At 28.4% G+C, this 22,309-nt stretch overlaps 2 protein-coding genes across 2 annotated transcripts; one reads left to right on the forward strand and one right to left on the reverse strand.

Annotated features, from left to right (window-relative positions):
• Positions 1 to 1,483: 1,483 nt before the first annotated feature.
• LOC113380373 (GTP-binding protein 128up) lies at positions 1,484 to 3,567 on the reverse strand. Its single transcript, XM_026619652.1, has 8 exons — positions 3,396 to 3,567; positions 3,210 to 3,330; positions 2,899 to 3,074; positions 2,448 to 2,687; positions 2,184 to 2,352; positions 1,980 to 2,109; positions 1,790 to 1,912; positions 1,484 to 1,604 (listed from the first exon to the last, which is right to left on the reverse strand). The coding sequence occupies exons 1-8, from the start codon at positions 3,435 to 3,437 to the stop codon at positions 1,502 to 1,504; spliced, it is 1,104 nt and encodes a 367-aa protein (XP_026475437.1). The 5' UTR covers positions 3,438 to 3,567; the 3' UTR covers positions 1,484 to 1,501.
• A 1,277-nt stretch (positions 3,568 to 4,844) lies between these two features.
• On the forward strand, positions 4,845 to 6,310 carry LOC113380372 (activin receptor type-2A-like). Its single transcript, XM_026619651.1, is given in 1 exon segment — positions 4,845 to 6,310. A coding segment is annotated over 1 exon segment (1,377 nt). The 3' UTR covers positions 6,222 to 6,310.
• Positions 6,311 to 22,309: the final 15,999 nt, after the last annotated feature.

Here is a 22,309-nt window from a genome sequence, read left to right on the forward strand (position 1 = left end):
ATGTTTGAGAAAATAAGTAGTTTTCTTGCCGTTTGTTCAAACAAAAATTAGACTATTTACTTGGTATAACGATAGAGTACTTGGTCTTAATAAAAGAAACGTATACGTAAAAACGTAAACGTAAATAACTTAAGAAACGTACATAATTATAGTTTTTTTATTTTGAATATTTGCTGTAAATAATAATTGAAGAATATTTTTCAACGTGGAACAAAATTAATCAAAATATCAGCATGATTTACTGGAAAAGGACGCGATACCAGAGATAACCGCTTTGTGAATAATGTTAACTTTGTTCGCAGCTAACGATGCCAAGAAGACTGCGATTGATGCCTTTGATGAAGAGTTTTTAAAAGCAGAAAAGGCTATCGATGGCAAAGTGCAAGATGTTACAAATGCAGCTGATGCCAAATTAAAACAAGCAGGAGAGACACTGGATGGTACATTGAAAAATGTCGGACAAGCAATGGACATACAGTTGATCAAACTACCGGCTTTGTCGACAACACGTTGAAACAAGCCGAGAGCGCTATCGATAATACGATGCACGCTGCGAGCAGCGCAGTGGATTCAAAAATAAAAGAAGCTGATCAGTTTATCGATGGAAACGAGAACAAATTGGAAAAACTGTAGCCGACGCCGCTGGAAAAATTCACGGAGCTACAGATAATGCAGCTTCTGGTGCTCAAGGCCTTCTTGGAAAAGCAACTGCAGGCTTATTTAAATAGCTTGCTTAATTTATCTTGCTAAATTTTATGTCTATTTTAAATGAAATATGCAGATTTGCTGATAATTATAGCTCTCTGAGTTTGTCGGAGAATGGATTTATTATTAGTCAATGAATGTGTGATTTGAAGCTTCAAACTAATAATTTTTCAAACAATAGCATTACAATATCTTTGTGTTTTCAATAGGTGTGAACACGATTGCTATAATATTGTTGAATTTTCATTGCATGTTCCATGAATATAAATCGCACAATTACCTGAGTGGTTACTTATGCCTTAAATCTTGTGTTATTAAATTTAATGTAAGATATTCAATAAATATAAATGTTATAAGTAAGTTAAAAGTATATTAACGAAAAACACCTTTTTATTTTAATCCTATTCATATACCCGTGTTTATTAGTTATATAGAAATATTGATTTGCATACTTAGAAAATTTAATAATTTGTTCATAATTTTAGAAGAATGTGTGGACTGAATTTATAAATATGAAAACTATGCAACAGACATTAATATCCATGCATTTATCACTTGTTCGTAAAGTTCTAAGTGATTTTAAAAGCAAAACATAATCTCTACATGTACTTCATATATTTTGGAAACTTTAAAGACCTTGCTTTTCAAAACTCGTTTTATATTTCTCACTCATTAAAATAGCATAATTAATTAGTGTAAAAATACACTCTTTTAATCCAAAAAGGATATTTTGATATATACAAATATGATAAATCATGCTTAATGATAATATTTTTCCTTTCAGCATTAACTGTAATTACACTTTCTTCACAATTTGCACTACATCTTCATCACAAAGCACATGATCCTTTCCGACTTTTTGCGGTTGATGTTTAACAGATGACCCCCAAACTAATGCACTAAAAGTGAAATTGAGTGATGATAATTTTTTTAAGGTTGGTTATCAATCAATACAGCTATTATATTATCAAAAATACGAATGTATAATACTAGAATATTATATCTATTATGAATATTATATCTATATATATATTATATATATATACACATATATAACATTGAACGTTTCTTTAATAATACTTACTATTTGAACTCTTTAGCAATGGTTCTGTGCAACTTGTTGCAGAAATCCTCAACACTTGTTCGATCACTATGTAGTACTATAGGCGAGTTATAATCTGGCAGTTGTCCTTTTGGCTTTGTATAACTAAAGGTTGTTAAAGTCTTAGATTTCATTACCAATAACAAAAAAAAAATTATAAGTAGACACTTACATGCGAACCAATTTTAAATATTCCCACATTTTCTCAAGCAGATCATCAAAATTCCAACGATGATGTGCAGAAATAGGAACACAATGGGGAATTTTATAAATAACATCTAATTCCTCAATGCTTATTTGATCTATGTAAATATTTAACATAATAGGTAAATTTTCTAATTAAAAAGAGAATTTACATTTATATGTTCAAATATACCTATTTTGTTTAATAAATATATGCAAGGGACATATATGCGATTTCCCTCAATAACATCTATAAGATCATCGCTGGTAGCATCGTAACGTAGAGTGATATCAGCATTATGAATTTTGTATTCTGACAAAATAGTTCTCACAGTTTCTAAGTCTAATTCTGATTGTGGACACTGAAAAAAAAGAAAAACAAAACAATTTATATAAAACTAATATGTTAAGTCAGGCAGTAATAACTTTCATAGCATGTTTAATATTATATCCTTACAGTCACATTCAGATTAATTCCTCCTTTATCCTTTTTCCTGTAGTGAATATTAGGTGGTTGTTTATTGAGTCTTAAGCCAAATCCTTCCAATTCATGTTCAAGAAGTTTTTTATGTTGCAATGGTTTTAACACATCCAGCACAATGAAAATCAAACCACATGTACGTGCTACAGCGATTACTTGACGACCACGACCCTTGCCATCTTTAGCACCTTCAATAATTCCAGGTAAATCCAATAACTAAAATAATTTATAAAACGATTGATTCATTGATTAATCGTTGTTGGTTGGAAACTGCAAATAATATTCTTAAGCAATATCACTTATTTAGTCAAAGTGTTTTCGTTAAAGATTTATTCTGATTATATTATAGTGTATTGCATTGAAGAAATTGTTAAATTATGAATACTGTACCAATTTACATGGTCTCATACCATAAACCATAACTCACTTGAATTTTAGCACCTTTGTATTTAATACAACCTGGGACAGTTGTTAAAGTGGTAAATTCATAAGCTGCCACTTCTGAATAAACTCCTGCTAAAGTTGATAAAAGTGTAGACTTCCCCACTGAAGGAAATCCAACAAATCCTATTCTTGCATCTCCAGTTTTAGCGACATCAAAACCTAATGAAATTACAAATAGTACAAATGATAAAAAAAATGTTTTACATAAAATATTGCTATAGTATACATCAGGATGATAACAAAATCTGTAGTTTTGAGTTCATTAAGTCTCTGAATACACTGATTTGTATATACCTTCACCAGCTGCTCCGCCACCTCCTTTGGGGGTAATTAGCTCGCGTCTTAATTTGGCGAGTTTAGCTTTCAATAACCCTAAGTGACCAGATGTTGCTTTATTTTTTTGGGTACGTGCCATCTAAAATTATCAATAAACATTTTTTTTCCTTGACTTTTGCATAGTTATAGATAACCTAAAAATACCTCAGCCTCTATAGCTGCTATCTTTTCCAATATAGTACTCATCTTGAAATAAACTTTGAAATAGAATTTGGAAAATAGTTATGAATTATAAGTGTAATAAAGTATATTAATATATTAGATAGTAGAATTTGAAAAATATACAGCCGCTTTTCTACGTTGGCAAAAGTTTATGCATGTGCTTTTTGTCCAATTTCACTTTGACAGTTCGTATTGTATCATATCACCGTGGCATAGAACAGATATTATGTAGACGGAAATAATTAAGAGCAACACACAGAAACACAGAAATCAAAGATAAAGATAGTCTCCGCGCGAAGCGCGAATTCGAATCAAGATTTATGCAAAAACTGCATTTGCGGGAAATTCACACACTCTCGAACAATTTACAACCATTTCAGACAGTTTACATTTTTTTATATTATTTCTGGAAAGTATAAACCATTTAAACTATTATCATATATTATCCATGACTGCATATGAATAATCAAATTAAAGTCCTCAAATCCCATACTTTGATTCGATTTTTTTTATATAATAGGAATGAATAATTAAATTTTAAATGCTATATTTATGGCTATATTTTCAAATCAAATTCAGAAAACAAGCGTAATTTGCTCATCATTTGCTTCAAGATAAGAACTCAAAACATAATTATTGCATAAAAAGAAACTATTCTCTTCCGCCTGATTAGTTATAATTTAGCATTTTAAATTGACCAACTGTACAGAAGTTGTCAATTTGTTTAATTTTTAATTCGTGTTTCATTTCTTAAGTTGTTATTTGTTCTATTTCAAAAATTCTTGTTTACGAAGTACGAGAAGAGACAGCCATCTTGTTTTCTCTTTCATCTTTGTTATTAACCCAGTTTCTGATTATGAGAACAAGCTGTATACAATAATACAATAATACGATATAAATTGTGAGTGTGAATATGTGAGCATTGCTTATTCATAGAGTTATGGGAAACCAAATACATTTATAAACAAAGATTAAATTTTATTGGTTTTAAAGTGTCGAAAGCAAGTGTAAGTTTTATTTTTGTCTCTTAGGTTATATGATTTTTTTTAAGAATATAGAACTATTTGATAATGTAAGACATTTATTAATATGTTAGCAATGCATCGATAATGGAATAGTATTTTAGGGCTTCAAACTTTATACTATCTTTAATTCCAAAAACGAGCTTATGGATAATGACAATGCTGAGCAATAAGTTCTATTAAATTAAGCACCGTTAAGATATTTTACAATGACAAAATTCGCTCTGTATTATTTAATTTTAGAAGTGTTTTTCTGTTTGTGCATTCAAAATGTTTATAGTAAAGCAGCAATTGATGACAATAGACAATCCTTTCAAGGCTCTATGTTTTGTGAGTATTACAATGAAAAATGTAACAATCCAGATGATCACAGTATAGACCAAGAAAAGTGCAAAATTGACTCTGAAGAATGTGTTTATACAGAGGGTATAAAACATTTTCAATGTTTTGTTTTATGGAAGTTGACAATGCTACCAAGCAGCCTATAATTCATATGAAAGGATGCTTTTCCAGTGGTGAAGACTGCTACAAAAAAAATGAATGTGTTGCTAAAGCACATGAGACTAGAAATGGTTATTTGTTTTGTTGCTGTGAAGGTGACTATTGCAATAAAAGATTTGAATCTCGTAAAGAACTTTCTACTGAACGGCCAGTAGTCAATCATCCTGCAACTAAACCTGGTCATACAGTATTTCATATATTATTATTCACATGCCTAGCTCTGCTTTTAGCTTTTGGCATTATATTTGTGGTCTATTATTTTTTGAAAACATGCAAGGTTAATTACCATGAGTCTCCAACACAAGCTTTACTTCCTACAATACCTCAGTCACCGACTGAAGATCTCGGCCATATTCAATTGCTAGAGGTAAAAGCTTCAGGTCGTTTTGGATCAGTTTGGCGTGCAAAACGTAATGACGATGAAGTTGCTGTTAAAATTTTTCCAGTTCAGGATCAACAATCCTGAGCAGGAATATTCAAACTTCCAAATATGTGTCATCCTGATATACTTGAATACATTGGTGTAGAGAAGCGAGGTGATCACCTTCACACAGAATTTTGGCTTGTGACAGCATACCATCATCGAGGATCATTATGCGATTATCTGAAAGCTCATACTGTGACTTGGAATGAAATGGGCCGCATAGCAGAATCTATGGCAAGAGGATTAACTCACTTGCATGATGTAATTCCAGGACCAAAAGGAATGGAAATAAAACCTGCTGTTGCTCATCGTGATTTCAAGAGTAAGAATGTTCTCTTGAAAGCTGATATGAGCGCTTGTATTGCTGATTTTGGATTGGCCCTCATATTTCAACCAGGAAAGGCCTGTGGTGATACACATGGACAAGTTGGAACTCGTCGTTACATGGCTCCTGAGGTATTAGAAGGAGCCATAAATTTCACATTGGATGCATTTTTGAGAATCGATATGTATGCATGTGGTTTAGTTCTTTGGGAATTAGCTTCCAGATGCTCTGACCAAGGAATTCCTTGTCCAGAGTACAAATTACCATTTGAAGCAGAAGTTGGTACACATCCAACATTAGAAGAGATGCAGGAAGCAGTTGTAACAAAGAAAGTACGACCAGCAATTTTAGATCAGTGGAAACAACATCCAGGTTTAGCAACCATGTGCAACACTATGGAAGAGTGCTGGGATCATGATGCTGAAGCACGCTTATCTGCCAGTTGTGTTATGGAACGTGTCAGTCATTTGATGCGTTATGACGTACAGCAAAGTGAGGGTCTCATATTAGAGACTAATCCGAAAGTATCTTTGTGATTGAGTTAATGGATATTTACAGTGTTAAATATTTAAATGCATAATGAAATAATTTTATAGAAACAAACAGATTTTTGTGTTATAAATGATGTGTGTATGTGTGTGCATATTCTTGCATGTTTGTTTTGTGTATGTGCATTTGATTACAATGTATGTATTTAAAGTTTGTGAAAAGAATGGGTAATTTTATAAATGTATAAATGTGACATTAGTAAAATGAAAAAAAAAATTACTTATTGTAAGACTTGTTGGAACAAAATGCTCTAATAAATATGTGACAACTATTTTGTAAGAGCTTTACTAATAGCTAAATCTTCACAATATGATGAAATGAGATAAAGTTCATAAAATCAAAGAAAATCTTCAGTTTGAATGCTGATATTAAAGGAATTAAAAATGTTGGAAATAACTGTTTTTTATATGTTTGAGCTACTGAATGATTACACATAGTGTTCAAAACATACAATAAATAATCCCATGATCTTTGATATTTATTTTTTCTTTTGATGAATTGACGACAAATATTTTCTAACAATATGTTTCAATGCTGGATAATCCAATCTTCATATAATATATTTGTGTTAGTAAATTTGTTTTAAACGGATAATTTGAACCTTCTGTAAATTCATAATACTTTAATATGAATGTGTATATATATAATACTAATAATATTTTATAAATAATGATATAAATAAATATATTACAAATTTAACTGTAAAATGACAACTTTTTAAAAATTTATTGTTTGTCAATAATAAGTCACATGATAATATTGCTGATTTTGTTGATTTGCCAAAAAATTAAAAATAGTTTTTCAGTGTACTCTTATATTTATTAAGAACATAAATAGATTTTTATAATACATTTTTTTTATAAATTAAATATTATAATTATAATATAAAATCTATTTAATTGCAATATGATTATGTATATTATAATTATGTATATATTACACTACAATAATGAGCATAATAGTACTGCTGAGTTCTATAATGTGCTTCTGAATTCCCCAAATAAAAAGAGATAAAATGATATAAGTAATTTAATATTAAACGTTATCTTCAATTATAATATAATAGCCATAAAATTAATGCATGTTATACAAAAGAGATTTTTTATGCCTTTTAATTGTTGAATTAAATTATTTTTATAAACTTATTTGTGAAAACAAAAATTGAATTATTATAATATGAAAAAAAAATAGCAAGAAAAATGAAATTAAATATTCTAATGTATAGTTGAACATTAAAAAGCATGGAAATATAAAATATGATAGCAAGATTCTCATTAAGTTTTTGAGACTGACATTTGTAAAGTTTATATATTTGCTTTTATAATATTGTATTTTATACTTGCATTTTTAATTTTATGTATGCAATATTTATTCAAAAATATATATATTATGACTTTTCTTTAACTATTTCTTTATAAATCCGTATTTTCATATAATGATTATATGGTGAATTTCTTCCCTTCATAGTACTTTTATTTACTTCTTTTTAATATTGACTGACTTTAATTTTAATATAATCCAAAAGTGTGTTCTTTACAAATCTTTTATCAAATAAAGAAAATTATTTCAAACAAACTCGAATACCTTTGTAATGTTTATTTTAACGACATAAAATTATATTTGAAACGAATTGCAAAAAAAAAAAATTTAAAAAAAATAACTTCGGATTATTGGACGAACATAATTTTTATAACTAACTTTTATTTACTTCTTTTTAAATATTGACTGACTTTAATTTTAATATAATCGAAAGTGTAGCCTTTCACGAATCGTTTATCAAATAAAGAAAATTATTTCAAACAAACTCGAATACCTTTGTAATGTTTATTTTAACGACATAAAATTATATTTGAAACGAATTGCAAAAAAAAAAAAATTAAAAAAAAATAACTTCGGATTATTGGATGAACATAATTTTTATAACTAACAGATGAGTGCAAAATTTATTTTGTTCCCACATTTTAGTCAAAAATCATCTCCAATTTTAAAATTTCAAAAATTATACGAAAGATATTAGTTGAAAATCGTGCTGATTAGTTTTTGTTGAAGATTGGCCGGACCGTTTCTTTGTTCTGAATTTTTTTATCATTTAGTGGAACTTTGAAATAGAAAATAAGAACAAAAAACAAATAAAGAAGAGCTATGGAGGGTGTGAGAAGTAAGAACTTTACTAAGGAAATTAAAGGAAACTGGATCGGATTCATATTGAAGAAATAGAGAAATAGAAGAACTGAGAAGACTTTGAAGAAGAAGAATGTAGATGATTGACAATGCCGGGGATTTAACAACCGGAAGACGTGGAGGTGGAAATTTGGAAATGCGAATAATAAGTAACAAATAATCAAGGGTGCTTTCACACCAGGAATTTTGCAGATCATTAAATTATATATATATATATATATATATATATATATATATAATATGTGTAATATGTGTGTGTATATATGCACGTAAAATTAGCAAGTAAATTAATCCAATAGAATTCGTACGATCGAAATCTACGGCAAAGAAAATCTCACCTTTGATTCGATTTCCGTACAAAAATAGTTCGAATGTATTCCGGACAAATACATTTGACCTTTTTATGATTATTTCATTCGGGTCTCGCTAGGAAAGGGCAGTGCCCATGAGAAATAGTTGGTTCTGCAGTTTATTTCGAACTAAAGGTACAATTTCACAGATGAATAGTTGTAGTAACCTGATTTTTCTGGATTTTCTTAAAAATACAAACTAACATACTATTTATTTACAATTACAAATAAAGTTATATGAATAAATGTATTGTGTATTTGTTATTCTGATATTGAAAATTGTTATGAAAAATAATATGCGTTTCAAAAATATTAAACTTTAACTAATTGTTAAAATTATAAAAGTTGATAAATAGTGATATGTGCTTTTTGTTTGACTCGCACGTGAATAATTTCTGTTTTTCAATTCTATTGTTTTTGAAATATATTTCACACATTGACGTTAGGGTTTTATAGTTCATACTTTAAATTTAATTTTTTTTAACTTGCCGAATGAATTGGATTTTGCGAAAATATCCAACAAAAAAAAATTCACGAAAATAATTTTATGTTTCCTCGATGTTTCAAGTAAATTTGAATCGTTTGAGATTTGGAAAATATGTGTGCTTTTATGTATAAATAAATGTGTAGTGTGTGAGCTGATTTTCGACATTTGCCTATTAAAATTTTGGATTCAACAATCACACACACACACACACACACACACACACATATATATATATATATATATACTTCGTTTTTTCAAAAAAATATTTATTTATTCGTCTACATTAATGTGGTCCCCTTCAAAGTAGTCCCCCCCAGATATAATACACTTATGCCAGCGTTTTTTCCAATTTTCGAAGCACCCTTGATATTCACTTTTTGATATGTCCTTGAGCACTCTCAGCGATTTTCTTCAATCGAGGAAAACCGCCGTCCTTTCATGGGTCTCTTCAACTTTGGGAATAGGAAAAAGTCACACGGAGCCATATCTGGTGAATTTTTGCACTTTGCAACACTTTATTTCATTTTTTACGCAAAATTTAATACAAATTCTTTGACTTTTCAATTCTTCCATTGTAAAAATCGCCGAGCTCAGAAAAACACGTCGAACCTTAGCGACTACCACAGACAAAGTAAACAGTGAATATAGCTGAAAATTTCATCATACTTTAGGGGCATGTATACCAACACAATAAAAAAAAATTTTGACAATCAGACACTCCAGACCCGCGAAATTTAATTATTAGTAATTCCGGGTACTTTTTGAACACACCTCGTATATATAATTTATATATATATATATATATATATATATATATATACATATATATACATATATTCTTGCTTAAAGAATTATCTCTTCAATACTATGCAAGAAATCATCAAACTTTGCCAATTAGAGGATCACGATAATTAATCATTGCATTTGATACAAACTTTATATAATCTCGAAACTTTGTAATACTTTAAAGTGTCGTCATTCAATCCTTTGTTTACTTCAAAATTAATTATCAATTCGCTCTTCTCGCGGGAAATCTTTAATTGTCTATAATCTGCAAAATGGCTGAGCAAACGATATTAATAATTTAATACCTAGTTTGTTAGATTATTATTTATAGCTTATTTGTTAATTATAATTTATAAAATTTACGTTTTCTATATTACTGTCAAAATGAGTGGAAGCTTTCCTGCGATGACTGATGAATTGTTTTTATTGAAATTTGTAGAATTTTTTTTTTAGGATTAGTGAGCAAACCAGAATAGTTTCCTTCTAGCTGCCAAAATCCTGGCTTGGCGCCCTTGTTCATTAATAATGTACCATTCCTGTAATCTTTTCATTGATTTTCATTTGTGTAGATGTAGGTAATAAACAGCACATTCAAACTATACCAATTATACAAATGGACTCTATTCCACCTTGTAGAAACGATCCTTTCCCGCATAATCGAGTTGAGCTTGTATACATTGTGAGAAACCTAGTAAACTTGTACTATTTGCTTTGAAAGCGCCGTGTGATCAACACGAGTCAAAATGATCAAATCGGATTACCTTTTATGATGTGAATTTTGGATGTTGGAAAACCATTATCCGTTGTTATTAATTTTAAGTGAAAGGTAGACAAAATATATCTTTTCTGACACATTTTTTTAATGAAACATGAGCAGTTCATCATTTATCACGAATAACTTAGTATTTAGCCTTTGTTTTAGAAAATAGAGATGTAATATAAATTTTGTTAAATAAAATCAATTTCACACTTGATTCTCATTATGATTTATGTATAAAATAATTAAATTAATTTTACGCAATTATATTCATTGTTATAATTATAAAGTGGATTTAGATATATGGTTTACCGTGCTCAGATTTCTTATTTTACAACTTATCGGTTAGTTGTGTCTAATATAGAATATTAGATTCTGAACGCTTATAGATATTTTCATTATTTTTATCCCAAAAGTTAAAAAATAATTAATAGAATGTTCATGCACGATTACAATTTTTTTTTTAACTTCCCGAAGGAGAAGTTTGTTTTCGTCAAAAAGTCCGATTCGCTAATTTTATGTTTTCTCGACGTTTCAAGTCATTCTGAATCGAATGAGATCAAATTTGCCAAAAGTATGTGCGTGTGTGAACATCAACATACTTTTGGAGATTTGATTTACTTATCGTAAATCGACGTTTTCTCAAAAACGGTTGGATCGTTTTCAAAACTTTAAAAGCCATTCGACGATCAGCCAAGCCGTTTTCTTTGTAAATGGCAGAAAAGTGAAAAATTTTTCGGCCATGTTTTAGCCCGCAATTCTGAATCGATTTTGAAAATTCAAAAACCGCTCGAAAGATATTTGTTGGGAAGTTTTTGGTAAAGATCGGCCGGGCCGTTTTCTTGTAATAAAGTGTTAAAATAAATAAATCATACTTAAATATTACGGCCTACGACAAGTCGTTTAATTTTAAAAAATTGTCAAAGTTAGCAAAAACTAATATAGTTTTTTTTGGCGTTTCTTAAAATTAGAACTTTCATCGAAGTTTGCTCAAAAACTAGTGAACTGATTTCAAAAATTTAACAGCCATTGGATGTATTTTGATATGAATTATCTTTTCACAGTTTTGTGCGACGATCGGCTAAGCCGTTTTTGTATATAGCAGAAAAGTGATTTTTTTGTCCACGTTTCAACCCACAATCTTAAATCGATTTTAAAAAGTAAAAAACTGTTAGAAAGTTATTAGTTGGTAAGATATTGATTAGTTTTAGGTGAAGATCTATCGAGCTGTTTACTTGTAATTAACTGTTGAAAAAAAAACTTTTTGTCGATTTTTTTAAAACTTTTTTTGGCGATAGATATCATAGTCTTAGAAACCATAATGAAATATTACGCCCCTACAAGTCGTTCAATTAAAAAAAAATCATAAACATTTGAAAAAATTATAGCAGCGTTTTTTTGACGACTGTTAAAATTAGACATTTTACTTGGTATGGTGATATAGTACCTGGTATTAATAAACTTAATAAATCATTATAATCATACGGAAACTAGTACAATTATAAAAATTTATTGAATTTTGAACATTTGCTTTTAGAAAACACTCGGACTTGTATTAGACACGTGTTCGATTTTTAATAATGTGTAATAAATCCGCTCGGAATACTTATAAATTATTCGTAAATTAATTTATTTATTATTGATTACGTTGATTGTTTACACATATCGGGAAGTTTATGTAGCTTGCCTGAAGGCAAAATATCACTTACACAACTAGTAACTTTACAGTGGGGTTTGAGTGAAATATTATGATAGTATTTAGATATTTATAATATGTATATACATATTTCCATTCATATATTGTTAAAAGTAACAAAAGATATTATGAAGAATACACAAACGAGTTTTAATGCACTATCACAGTTGCTCTACTATATATAGTACGTCTGGCTAATATGGGTTAACAGTACACCCCCGAACCGCTAAGATGTAAGCAAATAATTGGATTTAATGTCCTTGTTTTTTGTTCTATAAATGGAGGCCCGATAAAGTTATGGAGTAGCGTTAGTGGCATTATTGAGCCATAAAACCAACTGCACGGTCGCTCGGAATGCAAATGTAATTTCGTACAGCCCGATATCGCCTGGCAAAATCAAGATCCGCATCAGAGGGAACATAATAAACTTTTACTCCGAGTTTCTTTACGGCGGCGCTTGCTTCCAAACTTTCGCAAAAGTTATAAAATTCGAATACATAGAAACTAAAAGCCAGCAGGAAGGATCACATTTCAAATTTCCACTAGACTTCAACTTGTTTGACTCTTACAGAAATAAGATTTCATTATAGCGATAATTATCGCTATATTAATTTGCTGAGCATTATATTAATTTTTAAAATATGATTTTTAAATAAGATTTATAGAGTAATGATGTGAATATTTGTCTATCTATAGATTAATATGTGACGATATTTATAGGGTAAGGTTGCTCAAGTCGTATCCTTTAAAGATGATATAACATTTAGGTTATTTAATTCCAAGAAACTCTTTGGGGTTTTACAATTTGATCAAAAACTTTAAAAAATTGTTTTTAACCAATATTTCTTTGTATTTAACAAATAAATCCATAAACCGCTCTTTATTAAACCGGTACAAGTGAGGAATTTTGCATGGGTACGACTTAAGCTGCAAGGTATTTTAAGATCAAAACTAAAACTACTGACATAATTCAAACAAATTCACCATTTGAAATTACCTAAACAATTAGCAAATAACTAGTATGTGTGAACCATAGTAAGAAACAAAATAAGATCATATTATTGACACAAAAGTCTTACAAAGCTTAATTTTTATTTATTTTGTTTCACAAAGTCGGACGGTACCAAATTATGTAATCTGAACAAAATAGAGTTGTGGTACGACTTGACAAGAGTCTGGAATAATAACTATTATTATTGATTGCGGCTTGCTTAATAATAAATAAAATAAATAAATAGGCAGTGATAAAACTTGAGCTACCTTACACCTACCTCCAGATTTTTGTCAATCAATAAAAAATGTTACATTTGTGTAAATGAACGATATAATTTGTCATTAGGCATGAAGCATGATGATAATATGTTTCATATTCTTATAATTTTTGTTTCGTTTTATATTCAATTTATTGTATTTATATTATATTATATTGTATTTATTATATTCATTTCTTTTTGTACCTATCAATTTTGTAAATAAGACAATAAAGTCTTGATTAACAAAAACAAAATATAATAAAAACATATTCTTGTAAATAGAGTAGTTAGTAAATTGCCCCCTTGTTTATTTTATTATAGTAAATGATATCATTACAGGCAAAGAAAATGATATCATACAATTACAAAATGATATCATTTTATTTTGCCTAATTCACATTGAGAAATTTGTTTCATTCTAAAAGCAGAGTTTTGAATTATTCTCACTTTTTATATGGTATCTTTTTCCATTAACATGATTGATTCATGAAATCAATGCGCGTAAATGTTTGTTTTCCTCTTTAAAAGCATTTTTTTGTTTCATTATATTTCGAATTAAAGTATTGAGTCGCATGAAAAAATGTGGTATTGAATATTTATTTTGGTATTTATTTAGATAATTCAAAGACATTCTCTTTGTGTTTTATGCTTCATATTTATATTCATATAATTTTTCTCGGTTTCTATTTCTTAAAAAATATTAAATATTAAATTTTCACTGGTGAGTCACTCAAATAGTTTAGCGAAAGAAGCACGTACATCTACAATGGAGGAAAAGAAATGTACTACCGACGGATTTAATACATTTATAGAAAAGTGATGTATTAGCAAGATGGTAGAAGGCCTTCAAATAATTTTCAGAGTTTAAAGAAAATCTGTACAAACTCTGAAATGCAATAAATGAATGAGCAGTAGTAAAACATGTTTAAAAACTTCGATGATAATCTAAAATCTGATGTTAATAGAACAAAATCTATCGAATAAAATACATTTATTCGTATATTATGTGAAAATAGAACGCATTTAGATTTTCAACATAAAGATCGGATATTAAAAATCAGTATATCAAAGTTGGCGAGCAGATGCTACCTATCCTTATCTCAAGCTATATACGAAATTTCAATTTTTAATAAAACACTTATTTTATTTTTAATAAAAAAAATTTTCCAATCTTTGACTAATCTAATATAATCATAGACCACACTACATACTGTTACGTAAAGTCTTTGAGTATCATAGATTAACAAAAGTTGCATTATTTGACGATTTTTTCAGAAGTTTGACAATACTATTAGTATTAAATGGTTAAGAAGATTTTGATTATTCATTAATATTTCAATAATTTATAATTTATAGTTGTATACTTATGTTTTTATATATTGAATATTGAACTGCAATTTCTATGAATTGAAATAAGTAGCAAAAATAATATAATAACCATAAATCAAAGTTGTTAAACACTATGTTATGCTATTAAGTAGGAAGTGGTTTTGTCTTATGTAGGAAAATTAAAATATTTTTAATTGAAAGATATATATATATATATATATATATATATATATATATTATAGGTATGGACAATTATAAAAATTAGAATCTCTCACCTTCATCATATCAATTATAATTTGACCAAAGTTTATTTGGCTATTTGCAATTCAAATTATTATATAACTTTTCAAAGTTAATTGGATTTATTGCTTCGCGTTTAAAATTATTCTTTCAGTTCTACCCTGTTCACAATTACCGTTGACAACGCTGGTTTTTTATATACGATAAATACTTTTATGACTGAAGAACGTACCTAAGGAGAGCGTATTTCGCGTATAATATTCCATAAGTTATCATTTATAGAATTATACAATGCAATTCATTTTCTTTTCCCAAATTTTATGTTTAATCTACTTTAGAAAATGCGAATAAAATGCAGATAACTATACACATTTACGCCTACACATATATATATTTATATACGTAGACAATGTATAGACGTATATAGGAGTTTATTTTTCGGATTTAATTTTCTGATATCCTAGTTTTTCTCAAAATTGTTTATTTAATAATAATTTATATGCTTCGAGAATATGAGATGTTCCTCCTTCATAAACTATTGAATTTGAAGCTTGCAATGTTGAATTCGATTAAATATAACTGCATCACAGCTTAAGTTGTATGTGTAGAGAGTGTTTCACATTGTTACAAAATGCAATCTAAATTTACATAACACGTTTGAAATATTTGACAGGATATCACGATTTTTTGTGTACGAGCGTTTGATCGTTTCGGAAGTTATTTGATGGATTTTATGCTTCGACGGTCATATCTCATTTGATACAACTTCCTTCTGTGATACACATATGTATATCTTTTTTATAGATAACATAAAAATATGTTGTTACGAGCGTATTATAACTTATTGACAATTTCAATGTTTTTCATGCTTAGATTATTTTATTTTTCAAAACAGGTATTGAAAAAATTCTATATACATATAATTGTATTCGGAAATCACCATTAAAAAGTCATTGATCATAAAATTTAATATAAGAGCATATTTCTTTTCTTTATGTTTCTATTTATTTTTTCAAGTATACCTATGGTATGTATTTTGAAAGAAAATTGCTGCATAAACTAAAAGGTATGTTCACCATAAATAATTTCTTGAAAAAATCTCATCTTATTGTTTTCAAAAGTGTGCGTTGGGTACGGTTGTGACATGTGGTTGTGGATCTTGTCATTTTCGGGTGAAAATTAAACAGATAAAGAAAAACCTAACTTAACTACGACAAAATACGAAAGAAAATGAGAAAGGAAAATTCAATACAAAAAAATCACAAAGATTTCTTGTTAACTTTGTACAAAAAATATGTTGTGCTGTATTTACACCATTTTCATAAGCTTTGTTTGATTATGTTCATAAGCTTTGTTATTATGTTTATAAGCTTCGTTTGAATGATTATGTTGTGTTGTGTTACATATTTCTGACAATAAAAGTAGTTTATGTTAACAAAAATAATTTTGGTGTTGATACCTATTGTCTTTAATCTATTTTTATGCCTGTCACAGCCGTCCCTGGGGGTGTAAATGGCTGTGAAACTTGCACTTCTCTTGTATGATTTGATTTTATGACTAATCCATCGTATTTACCGTATTTTTTGTCTACAGTATATTTTTTTCTTATTTATTAATTTTTTTTTCGATATTATTTAGAGATACCAAATTCAAATGAATTTGCGTTAAATTATAACTAAAGGAAAAGTTTGTAAAAAAATGACTCAACAGTCTCTATTTCCCCTATTTGTAATTTTCATAAATATACGAGATCGCTCCACCGTATTCTTGTCAGTATATAGAGTACATTCATACACATTTGTATGTTAATTTTTTTATGAAAATATTGTAGTCTTTGCATCTGAGTCTACATTCCTTATATTAATTATTTAGTAATTACATTAATTATTTAACAATTTTTTATGATCATGTTTGTGATATACAAAACGGTTCATATTACACATTTGTTTATTTATTGTTTTGATGAGTATTTGCAAAAAATGACATTAAAACATAGTAGATACTCCCACTCGATATACATTGATTTTTACAAATGTTTCTTTCGGGAAAAATGTAATTATAATTGATAACGGCCTGAATTACGAACTCTGGTTAAAGAAAACCGTGATTGTATGGGGCGCGCTTTATCGCTCTAAGGCTATTAATGACCGGAACCAATTGTTACGGAATGCTCTATTGTGCTCAAATACCAACAAAAATCAGGCGTTTCACGAGTCTCTGAATTCAATTTAAGAAAAGTCCTGCAATCATCCAATCGATCTTAACAACCCAAACTCAACAATTCCAGGACTTGAATGACATTTTATCAGTTCGTGCAATGCTTGTTTGCGAGATTAGGGAAGACTTTTTATAAAATGTAAAAAGAATTAAAATAGTAAATGATTTTAAAACTTATTACTTAGTTCTAGAATATTGCAAATGATATTTTATCTAATTGATAATTAAGTAATTTTATAATTTTTTATATTCAATAATATATAAGTATAATAATCATAGATATACAAGTATAAATAATAATAACGAGTACTTGTATCACGTTGATGCTTTATGCTATTATCTATCTAGCCAAACACACATTAAACGTAGGAAATGCATCTAATGCTATATTTTATCTCGTAATGGCTACTATTAGGTGTTTTTGTAAAAACTTACTTTGAAACATTTAATTCAATTAGACTTTTTTTATTATGCTTACAGTGAATTTATTAGTATATTCTCTAATATTGAGTTTTCTGCATTATCAATATCATTATATTTTGAATTTCAAATTATTTATTCTAAATAATACAATATGTAACATTTGTAAATACTTTCATAATTTGTGTTTCCGAGTTTTCTGCCTTATTTTTCAATTACTGTTCTGTCTTTGTGATTTATTTATACACTTGGAAAGTGATTTATTCTTCCAAATCCAGTGCTGGTATATTGCTAATACATCTTCATAAATTTTGGCAAATTTTCTTTTATTTAGTTCGGTTCATACTTATCGCGGTATTGAAGTTCAGTATTATAGAAATGATATTTTTAATGAAAATTAGAACTATGCATACTTAAATCGTGTTGCATCAAATAACAAAACATAAAATAGTTGAGTGCATAGTCATTAAATATTCTATGAGAAGAAACGGAACATTATAATATCATGAAAAACATGGTATAAATAAAAGTTCTTGCAGCTGCATTTGTGCTGAACTCGTTTTTGTGGCGAATCATTTTAATGCCTCAACTTGCTCGCTCAAAATGCAGCACGTATAATTACTAACCAGCAAAAATGTTTGTGCCAGTGTATTTTCACGTATTATTCAACGTCCTCGTAAAATATAATTAACTGCTGTTTCTCTCCTGCTGTCTCACTATTTCCGATCACGCGGACATATTCTCGAATACAAGCTGTTACAAATTGGCCGATTTTTGTACGTAGCATATGACATATTCATTTAATTTAGCCCTCGGCTTCATTTCTTTGACCTACATAGAGAATAAACGAGCCATATTCTTATAGTAAGGGAATCTATTCTTATTAAAGTCATCGTCAATGTTGTTTGCTAACGTAGAAAATTCTCATGATTTAAGCTTAACTGCGCGACTCGAATTTCCTACATACTGCGACACTCAAATGTTTTTATGTCCCAGACTCGAATATATACAAGATTACTACAATATTGAAGTGCTTGAATTTTCTTTGATCATTTACTGCGTATATAATTCTATATTTAAGATTGTATGGGTTTTGCCATGGCTTTGTGGTAAGAGCTAGGTCTTTCAATCATAGAATCCGGGTTCTCGAACAGCCCGATGTCAAGAAGTAATAATGTATACTTATGTTATAATAGAACCGTGGGGTTGACATAATAAATAAAAGATATATTTTATTAAGCCTAGGACAATAGATATATTGCGTTCTAACAGCACTGTTGCCCAGAATTAAACATGTCAGATCATAGGACACTTTAAAACGTTCTAAAGATATTAAGAAATTAATTAAATGGAGTACTAAAATGACAAGGACAACGCGCAGAAATAAAATGTGTTTTCTGGAAAAAAAATTTATTTTGCTTAATGATATCTCAATGTGGTGCATCAGTTTTTACATTTACATTGGCTTACTGTCCAGGAATTTTAAAACAGCCCTCTTATAATAAACACTAAATCTGATAAACACAATACTAATTACTAAACAGTATTCAAATGCTATTTTATATAAAAGCTAACTTATGGTCTTTTTGATACTCAAACCGTAGTATGGTAATACTATTTAGGTAGCAGGAAAACAAAGAAATTAACTCCCAAACATCTTAATATCTAATATAAAGAAATAATAGCTAGAACAGTACAGAATTTAATAAAAGATGGGTTTTAGAATATTATTTCACTACAATAATAATTATTTAGTAAAATAATATTTATTATGAATAGCGAATGATAATTAACATAATTTTATATTGATATTATTATTTTATACATATTATTTTTAGTTTTTAGTTTTTAAAATTATTAAAATTATTTTTTACTCAATTCTATTTTGAGCACCACAGTGTGAAGGCTATGTCATTAATCTGAGCTCTTGAAACCTATTGAGCATCGTAAGCAAGTGCTTCTTCTTAAGGCAATGAAAAAAGTAGGAAACCATGAAATATGTCTTTATAAAACTACTGGCGATTTAATTAGCTTTTGCATTAAAATAAAGAGTTTTAACAGGGTATTGCTTTACATGATCTTTTTCATATTTAATAAAGGAGGTTATTGTCAAAATATTTTTTTTTCGCAGAAATATTGAATTATGTTTGCAAATCAGTGTTAGTTTGTTTATTTGAAAAGATTTATTTATTTAATAATGTGATACATAAGACTGAATGTAAGATTTATGATTTAGTAAAATCATATTACAATGTAGTTTATGAAAATGGGTTATAGATTATTTATGGACTATGAATGTTGGTAAGTTGTATTTATTTACCAAAAAATTGCTTTAACAGTTTCATTACAATTTCTCATTGTTATTTTGTTTAATATTTTGCGTTTCATGACAAATTGCTATATGTACTTCTGCTCAAATCCGAACTTCAAAATAACTATTATCAGAAACCACTATTTATTTGTGATCATTTATTATACTTGACTTAGAAATATGAGAATGCCAACAAAAAGAAAAATATTGATGCTTTTGCTTTATATTGTCGTGGTTATTTACACATATAAATATATAGACAGAATCAGTTGAACCAAATTGATAAGTATCCACATTTATTTAATATAGAATTAAAATAAATGTTTGGATTTTTAAATCAATTAAATACATTAATATTGCTGATAAAAATTCCCTGCTTTATAAATTTTAGTAATTAGTAAATACATTTTAGAGATAGATAGCTTTTTGCATAGCCGATGCTGATATGTAGTACAATCTGCGGTTAATCAATGTATTCAATATTAGACATGAAATTATGTTTGGTAATTATAAATTTACTGTTCTAACCATATTCGGTATATATTTTACAATTATCTTACCACATACGTGTACAGTTGCGTTTGTTTATATAAATGTACGTATTTTATAACTCTTGATCCTTTTCCAATTTTTACGTTTCTATTACCGATATTCTCTGAAAATATTTTATATATAATCTGTAAAAATGTGCTTTAAAAGTCGTCAATAGGTACAAAATATATGCACTATAGATACATTTATGACTGAAATAAATATTCAATTTTATGACCATCTGCTGTTTGCGAATCAATATTTTTATCGTATTTTTATGTATGAGTATATTCTAAATTGCTCTCCACAATATTTTGAATACAGTATTTGACAGCGGGGCTTCAATTTATTATGTCATTAAAATAGTGCTTGTTGCGAGGTCGCACGTGCAAAATCGTAAACAATTCAGCAATAGTATTTTAATATATTCTTCACAATTTTATTATTTTCGATTTCTCTCGAACGTGCAGTATTATACGTTGTTTGTATTAATTTTATTTAAAATATAATGCCACAGAGAGAAAATGGTTGAGGGCAAACCCATGGGTTGCCTTTCACGAACATGAGTTCAAAAATAAATAATTGATTCTGAGTAGTTCTGATTGCTCTTAGGTTGAAAACAAATACTAGTATTTTAGATGCTAAAATAGTAAACAAGGCTGCTCACAATGTATATTTGTAGAATACTATTTTTTACCAAATTATAAACTTTAGCCAGCGATACCGTTTTGTATAAAACTGTTTTCATGCATAATAAATAACTTTTTTAACAAGTTACTAAAAACCCTTTCTTAATATTAAAAACTGCTGTTCTTGCTCCGACACAGTTTGTACTTTAAAAGTATCTTTGTTCTCTAGTAAAAGGGTTTTGTACGGAACTCGACAAGTAATTCAATTCGACATGCATTTTATTACATCCTTTGACTGGAAGTAGAAACATTTTATATCATATGCATATTTCTATTTACACTGCGATATTTGAATAGAAAGATTGTAATTTTTATTCGATAAAAATCTGCCTATATGAAAGGTTTTCATTCTTTCTTCTTAAAATAGTGCTTTGTGCCACATTATGATTGTGCCCACATATTTGAAGAGAAGAATAGATTAGATTTTAAAAAACATTAGATCATATAATATAAATCATTCGTGCATGTCAAGCGTAAATATTTTTATTTCTATTTATTCGTATGATATATAAATTATGAAATATCTTATTTTCTACACTACTATAAACAAGAAAATGATATAAAGAGAAATGTAAGTAGGTATTTCATTTCCCACTCGAATGTGGATGAATGGCATACGTTCTGCAGCCTCTCTCGAAGAAATTCTAATCAATATCACGTTATTTGCACAAATTAATATTTTTGTTATAGATAATAGAAAACCAATAGGGAATATAACCAAAAATTAATTGGTTTCTTTATTCAACCCATAATTAATATAAGAAATTTCAGTCCTAAACCTGAAGAAAAAACAGAGAGAATTGGAATAGGTTGATCGCCCCGTCTATC

This window comes from Ctenocephalides felis, unplaced genomic scaffold, assembly GCF_003426905.1.
Source record: "Ctenocephalides felis isolate EL2017-DRISC unplaced genomic scaffold, ASM342690v1 CF-g0.4_SCAFFOLD_02068, whole genome shotgun sequence".
NCBI classification, from domain to species: domain Eukaryota; kingdom Metazoa; phylum Arthropoda; class Insecta; order Siphonaptera; family Pulicidae; genus Ctenocephalides; species Ctenocephalides felis.

Excerpts from the sequence above, each read along its gene's own strand:
- LOC113380373 (XM_026619652.1), bottom strand. The coding sequence starts at position 3,437 with ATGAGTACTATATTGGAAAAGATAGCAGCTATAGAGGCTGAG. Across the intron at positions 2,110-2,183 it reads ATATTTATTAAACAAAATAG|ATCAAATAAGCATTGAGGAA; the intron begins GTATATTTGAAC and ends ATATTTACATAG. Across the intron at positions 1,913-1,979 it reads TATTTAAAATTGGTTCGCAT|TTATACAAAGCCAAAAGGAC; the intron begins GTAAGTGTCTAC and ends AACAACCTTTAG.